Below are 14,209 nucleotides of genomic sequence, written 5' to 3'. Positions count from 1 at the left end.
AACTTCCGCATGAATGCAGCTTGTTAGGAAAAAACGTGTCTGCTTACTGTACGTCAATGACGACAAACGATCACAATACGATATAATTTGATGTTAAATAAAAATTGCATCCATTTGTTCTTATATTATTTTTATTAGTCGTATTATTTATCATTGAACCAAAGATTGACATTCATTATTATTTACATTACTTTCTTAAAATTTTAATAATTATTAATTAATTAATTAATAATTATCCATTGGTATTTCTTGTTCATAAGTTTGGTTGGTGTGACTTTGGTCTTTGGGTATATCTTCGGTTGACTTTTGAACATCAGAATGCGATACTTCCAATGTATGTGGCAGCTCCCAGCCATATTCATCGTCATATTTTTTATTTTCTGGAAGAGATCCTACTAACGGCGTCCTGATGAAGAATCCTGGAAAACAAGTGTTGTTAAAATTAATCAGATTACCCGCATACAGCGGCTCGCGAATTATTACAGCGCAAGAATTGTTCAGTTCGTCACCGTTGAGAATAAATTCCCGTAGTCGAAAAAGGCATCTATTAGAATCTTAATCAAACATTTAAAACAGTGCACCAAAGCACTCCCTCCACATACCTGGACCCCGATTACAATGGGAAGTTAATATTTACATTTATCTTAACTTTTTTCTACAAAGTAAAATGATGGTTTATGTATGAAAAGCAGAATATTCATACAATTTTTTCTTCTAAATATGTTTAATTATTGGTTACCAACGAAGACACTTTAAATTTCCATGCAAATATATTTATTTTATATGGAGTAGAAAGCAAAACATATAATCGGTATTTTTTCAACCCCTTCGAATACGCGAAACCTCTTAGAAGATAATAATGTTCAACGAGGAAGTTCAACCTTACGGGAAATTGGATACAAAAAATGTTTTCTCAAGAAAAAATTAAAGCATTAAATTGTACCGTAAAGTTTCTAGAAAATTTATGAAAAAAATAATAAAAAATATTTTAATAAAAACGAACTGCATTGAACGACGTCACTAATTCATTCGAATCAACCAATGATAAGATAGATGTGAAAGATTTCCTGTTTACGGTACGTCCACGGACCAATCGGCAGAACTGACCGAGAAGAAGCGGAAGGGAACTTGAGACATCACACGTGGAGTAATTTCAGAAATACGAAATATAAAAAAATCATAGCGCTGATAATATACTACATCAAAATTAAAAAAACATAATTTTTGCTTAGTTTAAAAGACTTTTAGCAAATATTTTTTTTTTCAAAAACCACTGAACTTCCTCATTGTACATATTAAGCCATGATCTCCAAAACATTGTAACTCACAAAAACAATATTTTACAGAAGAGTAGGTAGGTTTTATACTTGATAACATTATTAAGGAATGTACTTGTTTGGATTATAAAAAAATGAGTATCCCTTTAAAAATATTTTATGATGTTCTATAGTAACGATTAACGATTAATTAGCAAAAGCTACTTATGCTAACGATCTGTGCTGTTAACTCATTTTATGTTCATAATTTACCAAGTATTTTATTTGCTTTTGTATGCTATTATACATACGAGTACATGTATACGTATTTTTCTTTTTATATATTCATGTTTTGATATTGTTTCTTAATTTTTTGTTAAACTGAGTTCAGTTAATGAGTTCATTATAATGTAATATTTTACAACTTTGTAGTAGTAATTATTATTATACAGCTATGTAGGACTATCATTTGATTTAATGTAAAGGATCTTTACCGACATGCCATATAAATTGGCTTGGTGAGTCCTGTAAAAAAATATTTAAATAAATAAAAATGTTTTAAAAATAACTAAAATGTAATATTGTATGTAAAATGTATGTAAATATATCACAATATCACATTTGGACTCATTTGTACCTTAAGGAAGCAAATGGTTAATGAATGGTAAATTACATTACATTTTACAATTATATTGCAAAAGGCACTTGTGCCATAAAATATTCGAAACAAAATTTGGTTCTCAAAAGTACACAGGTATATTCCTTAATTAAGAAAAAAAAACATTATACCTTTTACGGTATTATAATACAGTTTTTGTCGGTTACGATGTTTTGGCGATTATGGCTCGATATTATATTCAATATCTATCTTAAAGCTCTATCGGCCTTAAAAAAAATATCTCAAAAATTACGGAAGTAAAATATAAATACGGTAGTCTGACCGTGTAACCATACTCATAATAACAATAAAAATAAATTAGTCGAATAAAAAATCTGGTATCAAAACCAAATACCTAACTCAAAATAATATTTTTTTCCTTTCTAAATTCATTGACTAATAAATTACATTTTAAGCCATTTATTCATTTACTGAATCACCGTACAACTGTACCGTTATCTCGTTTTTTTAATAATTATCTAAATTTAATTTCAACAGTTAATTACGAAAATCCAAAATACACTGTTAATTAAATAGGAATATTTATAAATTTAAATCACTCGAAATACCTGACACAAAAAATAGGATAAAGGCGATATTGTTTTTTTTAAAAGAGCGCCTTTTCCTTGAGAGAATTCTTTCGGCTACAGTTATTATGAGTAGTGTTCCAACAAGTGTACTAAATTTGGCGAGCGTGCTCTCTCGGTAGCAAAGTGAAACTATAGAATAAAAAAAAACAAAATGGTAGTAAATTTTAATACCTATTTTTTTATTCAAATAAATCAAATGAATGTGTACAATTGAAACATTTAAGGGAGCCTGGTTTATTTTTCTTTATGCCTAAATCGATAGATAAACAGAACTATTTAAGAATATATTCACAAGGTAATGGAGACCAATTCGAAGTATTTTTAAAGAAACATATTTTAAAATTTTAAAATATCTATTTGAGGGTTTTTCTGCTTTTTATTAGGTTACTCAGAAGAAAAACATATGATAACTGAAAATCACTTTGGGTTTTTTTATTTCTGACAAAAATTGCGAGCTAAATTTTTCCTGCCAATAAGAGTAGCAAAACGAGTGGCAAAACGCCCCGGGAATTGGCTGATAAATCTGTCGTGTGTTATGATTTTATCGGGAAAAAAAATGTTCTCTTTGAATCTGTATAAATAAACCTACCAGTTTACGAAGCGCAGTTGTTTCTTTCCCTTTCGAAAAATCGCCAAAAACCTTTTTTGGACCTTGTAAAGCAGGCCACTCCCTAAATCAATCCAGGTACTACAAGAAAACGTAAGCCACTTGCACCGGAGTGGAGTTTCGATCCATCGACCACTAACCTATTTCATATGTATAGTCCAAATCCAGATGACCCGGTAAAATGAGGGTGGTTGGTATATTGAAATTTATTACAACAAGAGAGGGAAAACATATTTGACAAGGTAATATCGAAGTCTAGACATTTACAGGGATCCGTTATTTGCTAGTTTAGATGGCAATTAGAATATTTCCATATTTTTAGTTTACAGGTCAGAACGGCTGGTTTAATATTCTTGCACAAAATACTATCAACTGCATAGATGGCCATGATAATATCCTTGCTCAGATTAACCATAACGTACGCCACCGTAACATGCGTACCAATGCTGCATTTGCCGTGGGAAATTTGAGACGCAACGTCGGATTCTTTTCCCCTTTGCCAAAGATACTCAGAACAGTAAAAAAAATCTCACTTAACAGTACTGTCGATGTGTTTCTACAACAAAGGTAAGCATTCAAGAAGCGAGCGGTGTTATCACTCCTGGTTTGAGATGACACACTTTCCATGTCTGCCTAGATCATGCCATGCCATTTTGTCATAATCATGATCGTGCCATGACTAGTATTAGCCTCACGGGAATCGTCTTCGCGGAAGACTTCCCAAAAGTTGTAAAACAGCTGATAATCCTCCTCACAGGAGGAACAATCCCCTGGAAAACATACCACATAGGTCCATAGGAAGGCAGAAGAAGAAGACCTTATAAGGATCTGCATGTATTAAATATTATGATTTCAAGTTAGCGTATTTGAGACAGGGTCTGGTCGGACCAAATAATTAATAAGCTAAATGTCGACGAGATTAATAGTAATCCTTCCCTCGATAAGAAATCCTGTGGCCGAGAGCCCTTTTCAATTAATCATTAAAAAAATACGCGGTTTAAAATATCAATTTTTCATTCTCAGAAACTGTAGAAGATTAAAAATAGTAATAAAGAATTTTCGGTATCTCACAGTTAATTAACTCTAATCGCTTATCAGGAGGTAAAAATATTTAAGACGTCCTTTTCGTTAATATTATGATATAATTCTAATTACGTACAGATATCATAAAATAAATTAAGCATACCAAAAATAGATATCTCAATTTCTTTTTTTAAAATAATGAAAAAACAGTTTTGTATAACTTCTTTAGCTTCAGAAAAGATTAAGAGAACTTATGTTTTAATATAAAGTTTAATTGAACACATAATGTATCAAATTATAAGGGAAACTTTAAGTTTTTTTTAATTTTATTTGGGAAGCCAAAAGTTCTACAAGCATATTTACAGTATTCAGCATATTATATCGTATAAACTCAGAACCAATAACAGGTTTCCACAAATTGTACAAAGTTTGTAAACATGTATAGTTAATACATATATATTTTTTTTTTATGTATCTTTCTGTAATTATGAGAACAGATAAATATATATTTTTAAATGAACAGTTATTGTAAATGGGGCAAGATTAAGACAGGGATGCATAAAGAGAGGATAAAGAGTGGAAGGGAGATGCACATATTTATTATTATAGTGTCTATCAAGTTACATATGCATTTTACGTGTTAATTTTAAATCTGATAGAGTGAAATTTGTGTATATTTGATAAATCTTTTTGGAAATTGAGATCTCCATTATTGGTTTGATAGGCCTTGTGGTTTTTGAGTTGACTCAGAATGTGATTTTTCAAACTACATATCTACTGATTACTCTTGTGCAGTTGAATGGTTATTTTATCCATAGTAAACGCATCACAAAGTGCAAGCAAGGACAATATTTTCTTAATTTCGTCGCTCTTCCGATTCAGTGTCGTAATTATTCGTTAATGCGCATGACCGATGGAATAATGCATTCCGGTTAAAATGTCCAAATGAGGAAGTTCAATGCTACGGGAAACTGGATGTAAAAAATGTCTTCTTACAAGCGGTAAAAATGAAAACATTTAATTGTACGGCAAACTTTCTCGAAAATGTATAAAGAAGTTAATAAAAATGAACTACATCACAAGTTCTCGCTAATCAACCAATCAACTACAGTGTCGAACAGGTTTCTGGTTTCCAACTCACCAGTCAGGACAACTCACTGATGACAAACTAGCGACGTCACGAGTTGAGTAATTTCAAAACTACAAAACTTTAAAAAATCATAGCGATGATAATACGATGGATATTTTTAAAAAAAATGTGGCTTTGTTTGATAGTCTATTAACAAATAAAAAAAAACCACTGAACTTCCTCATTGCTTTGCTAAAAATAGTTTATTTAAGGTTTACTAAAAAACATTTAAGGTTTACACAGAAACAAATGAATAAATGAATGAATTTAAATAATGTAACTACAGTCGGCATAGTAATTTTACACAAACTAAATACAAAGTTAATATGAATTCAAATCGGAAAACCATATAGGTATCTGGAACTTAAAATATTAATTTTGGTTCAAACATATTTCAAATAATAAAACAATTGAACAGTTTGCATGATTTTATAGGTATTCATTTCAGAATTTGTTTCGGCGTTTGTATTGTTGTTTTTATTCAGACAACTTTCTTGATCTAGCGTTTTTTATAATGCCCCTTTAAAATTTTCAACCTTGTTTTAAGAGTTTATAATAAATGACTGTTTAAATACCGATTGTCTCAAGGATATATTAGATTATTCGGTTCTAAAAATAATACAGTTATTTGATTAGGTCTCATAACCCAGAACGTGCTTCACTAGTTGGCCAAAGTCGAGTTTGGTTTTGAACTTTAAAAGAGTACTTTAGGTAATTAGACATTTCGGTTGCATTTACTAGGGGTATATTGTATTTTTTACAGTATCAAATGAACTTAGATAATTAATGAGTAGGTGTCATCGTTCATCGTATTCGTCATCCGAATATAGATGAGTAAAATTAATTTACAATATTTTTCGATACGACAGTTAATCAGGAGAGGGACGAATAATTATTTTAAGGGTAAGTTACAGCATTGCTTTTCCTATGTGCGATAATTATATTATTAAAAATACACACATTTGTTGCTGTTGATAATTTTTAGCTACAGAAGAAATAAGAAACACAGAATTATCGTTGTCAGGAACATTCCAGAAAGGATCATCTTTATAAAAATGTTCTTCTGTCTCCATAAATCCTGCAATCGGGTTACGCAAAAGCTTGCCTGTTTATTAAATAATAAATAAACATAATATTACAACAGAGGTGGAAAACATTAGAGAGAAGGGAACATGGAAATCTAGGCATTTGAAGGCCTTTTATTTTCATTTCACCAATATACATATGTTACAAATATAAAATATAGTTTTTTACATAAACATAAAAAAAAATCCCACAAGGCGTGGGCTGTGTATAGGTTTAAATTTTATATTATATTTTTATAAATATTACTGGAAAAATACAGTAGATATAAAAGAATAAAATAAATTCTTATATTAAGACACAAAAGTTAGTTAAAAAAATGAAAAATAAATTAAATATAATAATAAGTAGGTAGGCATATGCTATTCATTAAATAAATAAGCTTTATAAATCTGCTTCTTTTTTTATCATAATTTCAACAAAATTTTTAATCGAAACAAATTCAAATAATTAATCGCTATCGTATTATTGTCCTTATGAAAGGCATTGAACAGTTTTGGAGCCATGAAAAATGAGTGTATTTGCGCGAGTCTGGATTTACAATAAGGGATTTATAGTTCACTATTAAATCTTTGGCTATGGCTAGATCTATTAAATTTTTTAGGAAAATAATTGCTGGCGCCATAGAATTAAGAATAGTCGAGAAGGAGCGTAGAATTACATTTGAATACATCGGACTGTCTCCAATAATTTCCCCACTATGCCTTTATTTCGCCGCGCGCATTCGTGATGCCGCCGCGATGGGAAAAAATATAATTATAACACAAATGTAAGGTTAAAAAAAAGCAATTTGTTCATTTCTCTAAAATTTTATTATGCACGCGGAGATATTGATTGACACAACAAAGTAGATACGTAAAGGATCATTTAATAAGAGTTATTCAATTAATGAACTTTAAACTTAAAATATAAAACAAATGTTATTTTAAATAAGACGGATATTTTGATACGACGTTAAATAATATTTGATGTTTTAAAGATAATGTCGGCCAAATGTCCAAGTTGTTTAATCCGAGATCCAATTTTCATTAGTTCTCTCATTAGATGAGCAAGGTAGGGTATTTTTTTTACTATCCTGGCAACACTAACGAAATTTCCATTTTGTTTCTTCGACAATCTGACAGATGGAAAAATAATTCAATTTTTAAGTAATGCATTTGTTACATACACATTCATTTGCTAATTACACATGAAATATGATTGCTTTCTGTTTCTTTAAGATCGTAGCAGTATATTTACACTTTAAAAGGACACAACACGGCATAGTTAAATTCAAATCAGGAGTTGCGTACTGAGTGACGTCTACAAAGAAACCAATGGGTCAAAACGTAAACCTACTCATTTTTGTGCGTATGCGGTTTCTGGACTATTCTTAATTCTATGGCTGGCGCATTGAATCATATTTAAGTCACTGTTGGTAATAAATTTCACGTAGCTTAAAAAGTTCAGCATCCTGAAAAAGCTGGTTGGATCTTTCATTACTGACCTACTTAATCAATCCGTGGACGTCCGGGACCCTTTCAATTGACCCGAAAACCAGGGACTGTATATTTTGTAAAATTGTTTTTGAAATAAATTCTTAATTTTACCTGTCAGGGCGCCGGTCACAACAGCAATAACTAAAGTTACTGCCAAGCCTAAAAGCTGATACGAAGCTTGTTTTCCGCTAGTTCTTCCAGTTGAATCTGTTCCATTATCAATGGCAGCTATTTGTTGCTAAAAATAAAGCAGTTAATAACAATGTTAATTTTTTCGGAAAACATGTAAAAAAATAGTATTAAGACAATATCAATTGGATACTGGGGAAAAATTTATAGGTATGTACAAAATAATAATGATGTTAATATCTATTATCTTATCCAAGTTGTTATAGCAAGATCTCGATATACTTTGAATATATTATGTACTGGTATGGTGTGTATGGAATCCTAGTGTATATTGTGATTTTTCGGGAATCAAACTTCTGATTGAGAAGCCAGTGTGATTGATTACACCGTAAATGTCGTAAAAGTATTTAAAAATAAAAATTGCAGTACAATTGAATTAATATTGTAGTGAGACTCTAAATAGGCTGATGAATGTCCTATCTAGAGGTCTCTTTTAACAAATTTACATCTGATTCGTATCCAAACAAGAAATGCCAAAATGACGAATCAAAAATATTATTATATTGAAAGCCTGGATCCGTTTTAGAGGCCTTTTTGGCCTCTTTTCGTATTCGCACATTGCATAAACAAATTTTTAACTTTCCAATGAACGGTTAAATTCTATTGTAAAAAATATATTATTTGTTTTTAAAAAGATTAGCGGTATTTGGAATTCACATTATTTTACTGCGGAATTCACATTATTTTAATGACCCCATCCCCGTTAGTGAATCTCTAGAATCGAATAGTAAATTTATCTGTCACTATCAATCTAATTTTGTTCATTTCGACGGTGATGGGGTATGTTAGCTTATTAGCTATTTAACTATATTAGACCAGGAGAACCAAGGCATACTGGGCAAACTAGAGTTATCAAACCAGAACAATCCCTTCGCAGTTCACATTAATACGTTTTTATAGTATTTTGAAGTTTTAAGTCTTTATAAGTCTGGGTGTCTACCCAGAATAGTATTATTACAGTAAACAGTCAAACCACTCTTCAGTTACAGCACAAATGTTATATATTTATATTATTATGGAAGCAAAAAAATCCATAAAAATTTCAGTCACTCTGACTCAGATTTTTTAGCCTTGCATTGAGCACTGACCAACGTAGCTAGGATAGTCTCTCAAGCATCTATCACTTAATTATATAACTTCTCAAAATTTTTAATTATAACTTTGATTTTGGGATAAATAACACTTCATCTTGCAGTTCTAAAGAGCGCAAATAATTGAAATTCTTGTTGCAATAGAGAAAAAAAACATTTTTGAGAAGGGAATATACAGGGCTTATGACCTGTCATTCTAGAGAGAAAATACAGCCAGTCAGCAAGCATTTGGACATATTCAAAACATTGTCGAATTAAAATTCTAACTACAAAAAATTTAAACTTACAAATGTCTCCATACTGGAGAAACTCAGCGTAAAAGTTCTGGATAAAATAATAATCACGGGCAGTGTGCCAGGACGAAGAAACAGATACTCTATATGGAGCTGTGGAGAGGGCGCAGAGCCGTGAAGGGTGGAGCCGCATTGTCAACGAAATGGCTGGGAAGAGTACCAACGTTAACGACCCACGGAATTGACGAACGACAGACCAATATGTACATGCATATTTATTGGATTATATCGATTGCACTTACGTGAATGTCCATTCCCATTGCTGGGAAAATAGTGTAAAGAGAATCTTTGTAGTTAGCCTCATTGGCAAATAGAGCCAAAATGGCCGCTACCAATCCGGACAATACTCCTGGCATTCCGTGGAGATTGTGCACCCCGCAAGTGTCATGGAGACGAAGAGATGAGGTTATTTTGGGCTGAAAGATCAGAAATATATGTTTAAAAAAAATATATATATAAACCACTCTTGATCAATCAATTAGTATATCTATATCAGATGTAACTTATTCAAAAGTATTCCTATTCTTTGCCAGTGCCAAAAAAATTCCTAACGTTACTCTGCGTAAATCTATAGTGACGGGTCCCTGTAAATGAATTTTCACATTTCAAGCCTAGGTCTTTGAAACGCTGGGCAACAAAATGGAGGCCGAGGGCTTTTTACATCTATTTCTAAATCTTCTCTTCCAAGCCCAAGTCCTTAAAGAATTATGCTGTTACTAAAGAGCTGTGCTATCACATCCTTAGTTTAACCAATGGTTCACCAAAGTTGCTGCTTTTTTGTGATATAAAGCATCACATTCACATAACATGTATAAAAGTTTTTCACCGTTTGCACTGCAAAACCTACATTTAGAAGTTCCAGAGAAATTCATGTTGGCAAGTCTTTTATTCAATCTGCAGTGCTCTAGTAATAACCCTCACTTAGTTTTGGATTAGTTTCATTGGGTCGAAAGCAAACCTTCGCGAGTACCCTTCAGTAGTTGACCAGGTGCTGTTTGCCATACTCTGCTTTCAGCCCACGACTATAAAAATTGTAACACTAAATAACATTTGAGTAACTAACTAACTAACTAACCATCACGCCATTTCCCCAGAGGGGTAGGCAGAGAGGATAGAACGCCACACCACTCTGTCCTGGCACACTTCCTTTGCTTCCTTCACATTCATACATCTTCTCATGCACGCACGTCGATTATTCCGACTTTTCACATGACCACTTTCAAGAATTTGTTGTACTTGATCATGCCATGTCTTTCTCGGCCTTCCTCGACTTCTACAACCAGACACATTCGCATCATAAATCTTTTTAGCCGTTCTTTCATCATTCATTCGCTCCACATGACCGAACCATCGCAAAAGACCTTTCTTAATTTTGTCGATAATGCTTAACTCAGCCTTGCATTCTGCTCTAATTTCGACATTAGGGCACCTATCATACATTGTTTTTCCGCACATTCGCCTGAGGGATCGCATTTCAACAGCATTCAGTCTACTTTCGTCCCTTTTTTTCCAACTCCATGCTTCGCTTCCATACATTAGGGTTGGTACCAGAACTCCATTATGAACTGCTAATTTAGCCTCTTGCGATAGACACTTATTTGCTACGACAGACTTTAAGGCACCATTAACTCTGTTACCGGCACTAACCCTCCTTTCAATATCCTTGTCCATATTTCCATCTCTAGTAAACATACTACCCAGATATACAAATTCTTCGACCTGTTTCAAACTATCTCCATTTACTACAATCTTACATTCAGTCATAGTTACATTTCTTTCAAAGACCATGACGTTCGACTTTTGCACATTCATTAGCAAATCACTCTCCTTGCACACTTCGTAAACCTTCGTAACCAAGGATTGCAGTTCCTCTTCGCTGTCAGCTAGGAGGACTGCGTCATCGGCGTACAGAAGGCAACTGACAGTAAGATTACTCATTTTCAAAATAAAGTTAAGGGTAATATTATAACATGGTTGCTCGGATTGCGAAGGGGCAAATATTCATATATTGAAATAGAGCAATACCTTAATTTGTCTTCAGTAGAGAAATGTAGGTCAGAGATAGTCCTTATTTGAATTTTTAAATACTTTATACTATTAGTGATATCCTACATCTGTTGCAATAAATATGTTTTTATATTTCTAACAGTGTCACCAGAAGTCAATCTTCGTTGTTTATTAAATCTTGTAAAAGCAACTTTGGTTTTTATTTATGCCCCAATTCCTAAAATTTGTAGATGAGTAAATTCTTCGCGCAACTTGGAGTCTGGGTTAAATCTTCTTTCTTTCGTAGATTTATTTGTCATTAATACAGTGTGGGATGTAGAAGAATTGGCATGGCTTAGCTCGTTATATTATTATAAAGAACAAACTCTTTAAATGTAGAATATAATATACATTTATTTCATTGTCTTAATTTTGTCTCAATCGAATATAAAAAAATGACTTTAAATGCTCTTCTTGATGCTTGGCAATCGCAATGGGAATCTTCCCCTTCAGGGAGGGTTACATTTATTTTTTTTCCTTCAATTTGTCAGCGCTTAGAATCTTCTTGGGTTATCCCCGATCACTGGACTACGCAGTTTTTATCAGGTCATGGTAAATTTAATAAAAAAATATTGGTTTTTAATATTGTTGACTCCCCTTCGTGCTGCTGCGGATATCCTAACCAATCTTCTGAACACATCCTGTGGTCTTGTCCCTTTCCCCTTCTCTATGATTACCGAATGGAGCTTCTCGCCACTATCCATGGCCCTGTTATAGGTCCTGTCGGATATACATATCTGGTGGCTTCCAAAAATAATTTTAAGGCTTTTAAAAAGTTTTGCAATCATTTCGGCGAATTGATCAGGTCCAATCATTTTAATCCCAGTCAGTGAAGAATTCACTTCCCTTTTTCTCTCAATCCAATGAAGTACATATTATGTACTTCTGGCTTACTTTCTTTCAGCACAAAGATGCTAGGGCTACCAGAGTTCAGAGAGCTCCTTCGGGCAGCTTTTCTCGTTTGACAACGAGTAAATTTTCCGTGTATGTGGGCACCGCCAAAGAGACCTATGTCCTTAGGATGCGGTGTGAGGTAATATGGTGGGCAAGCTGTCTTAGTTTTGTCTTTGGGAAACATATTTATATTCTACTAGTGAAGATTTTATTTTTTACATTTGTTTTTTAACTAAAACATTAGACTTATCTAAATACTTATCTGTTACTTATATATATATTTATCACCTAACCTTACATGTAACAAAAATGATCAAGGTACACTGCAATTGGGGTACCAATGCAATGAACTATGCACCACTGAGTGTAGATAGTTAATGATAATAATAATGTTTACCGTTAAGTACTTGTATCCAAGAACCGAGAGGCACCCAGCGATCATGCCAACAACCATGGCTCCGAAGGGGTGGATCATCAGGTTACAGACAGAGCCTACGGCCACTCCACCCGCGAGGGTGGAGTTCTGGACGTGCACCATGTCGAACTTCTTCTCCGAGCTGGTGAAGGACGAGACGACGAAGGCGGTTACAGTACAGCAGGCCAGGGAGAGATAGGTGTTGATCACAGCGCGATGCTGCTCGTCCCCGCTTACTAGACCTCCGTTGAATGATGGCCAAAACACCCATAGGAAAAGTGTCCCTAGTCAAAAAAGGTAGTGAAAATAAATACAAACAAAAACGTCAAATTGAATTTACCCTACATATGTTAAAGATGCTGAAAGGTTTTTCTGGATCACTATTCCGTGTGTCATTCGCACTTTTTTCAGACATTGCAGATCGCATTTCAGCGTCCATCATCAGGGTTGGTTACAAAAACTCTTTGTGGATCTGAACGGCCGTTATAATTTTAGACATGTAATAACTGATTATATTATGCTGTGTATTCAATTACAATTGTATCTTTATACATTATGTATGACTTATATTGAAAAAAAAATCAGAGCATATAATGTTTTTTTTTTGGATTGTTATTCTTAATTTTATTATGGTATAATGCAGATTTTTGTTGTTGTCATTAATTAATATGACTTAGCACGGGCACAGCCTAAAAAGCCGTAATAAGTTATTGTATGTGTGAAATTAATGTAATTTGAAATGAATAAATAAATATATATTTTTTATTATTATGTATTATGTGTCCAAGCGGGTCAAGCAAACATGTACGTGTGCAATGGAACCAGAACCCTAGACGAGTGTTTTTGACTCGATGGCTTCTCTCGGAAAAAACCCTGAAAAAAGTGGATACAGGTTTGAGACCCAGCAAAGTCTATAAGACCCATTTGCTTAAAAAGTGGTTTAACACTGCAATATGTCATCGTTTCAGGACCGGCACCAGAAGTTGAAGACCTGTCTTCATGTAACAGATGACCAACAACGTTGCATTGGGTATATCAATGCAGTGTCCTAGGCACCATTATGTGCAAATAAGAAAACTTATGGAAGTTTGGGTTACATACCAATATCAAAAACATAATCGAATGTAGACGTGGAATCAAAAGTAAATCGAACAAATTCAAACTTCAAGAAAGAAAATATTGCGAATAATAAAGCATTGTGCGAATTAACGTAAACAGAAGAAAATACTTTTTAAATGTAGTTTTTGTCAACAAAATATACATCTTTCAGTAGCTTTAGCTCTCAGCCTTAAGATTTAATATCTGGTAAGTTTCCAGGCTAATCAAAAATATTAATCTTATATCACTTAGTGCAGGAAGACTATATTTTAAACATTTTGTTTTAAATATCTCACAAATCCACAAAAACATTTAACTTAGCAAACGTGACAGTAACTCAAAGCAGAATTACAGGTTAT

The 14,209-nt window shown here is 33.0% G+C and overlaps 1 protein-coding gene across 2 annotated transcripts in view; it reads right to left on the bottom strand.

Moving 5' to 3' along the window:
• Positions 1–107: 107 nt before the first annotated feature.
• The window catches only part of LOC148277424 (ammonium transporter Rh type A-like), a 34,248-nt gene continuing 20,146 nt past the window's right edge, over positions 108–14,209 (bottom strand). For both annotated transcript variants that reach the window (XM_088232898.1, XM_088232897.1), the window contains 4 exons: positions 12,735–13,036; positions 9,640–9,813; positions 7,936–8,062; positions 108–419 (listed from right to left, as the gene is read on the bottom strand). In XM_088232898.1, the coding sequence (XP_088089024.1) occupies positions 226–419; positions 7,936–8,062; positions 9,640–9,813; positions 12,735–13,036 (797 nt within the window). In that variant the 3' untranslated portion in view covers positions 108–225. The remainder of the gene's footprint in view (positions 420–7,935; positions 8,063–9,639; positions 9,814–12,734; positions 13,037–14,209) is intronic.

Source organism: Micrasema longulum, unplaced genomic scaffold (genome assembly GCF_059751315.1).
Source record: "Micrasema longulum isolate JH-2025_06_02 unplaced genomic scaffold, ASM5975131v1 h1tg001035l, whole genome shotgun sequence".
In the NCBI taxonomy this organism is placed as follows: domain Eukaryota; kingdom Metazoa; phylum Arthropoda; class Insecta; order Trichoptera; family Brachycentridae; genus Micrasema; species Micrasema longulum.
Note: the sequence above shows the minus strand (reverse complement) of the source record. Positions and strands in the feature narration are given on the sequence as shown.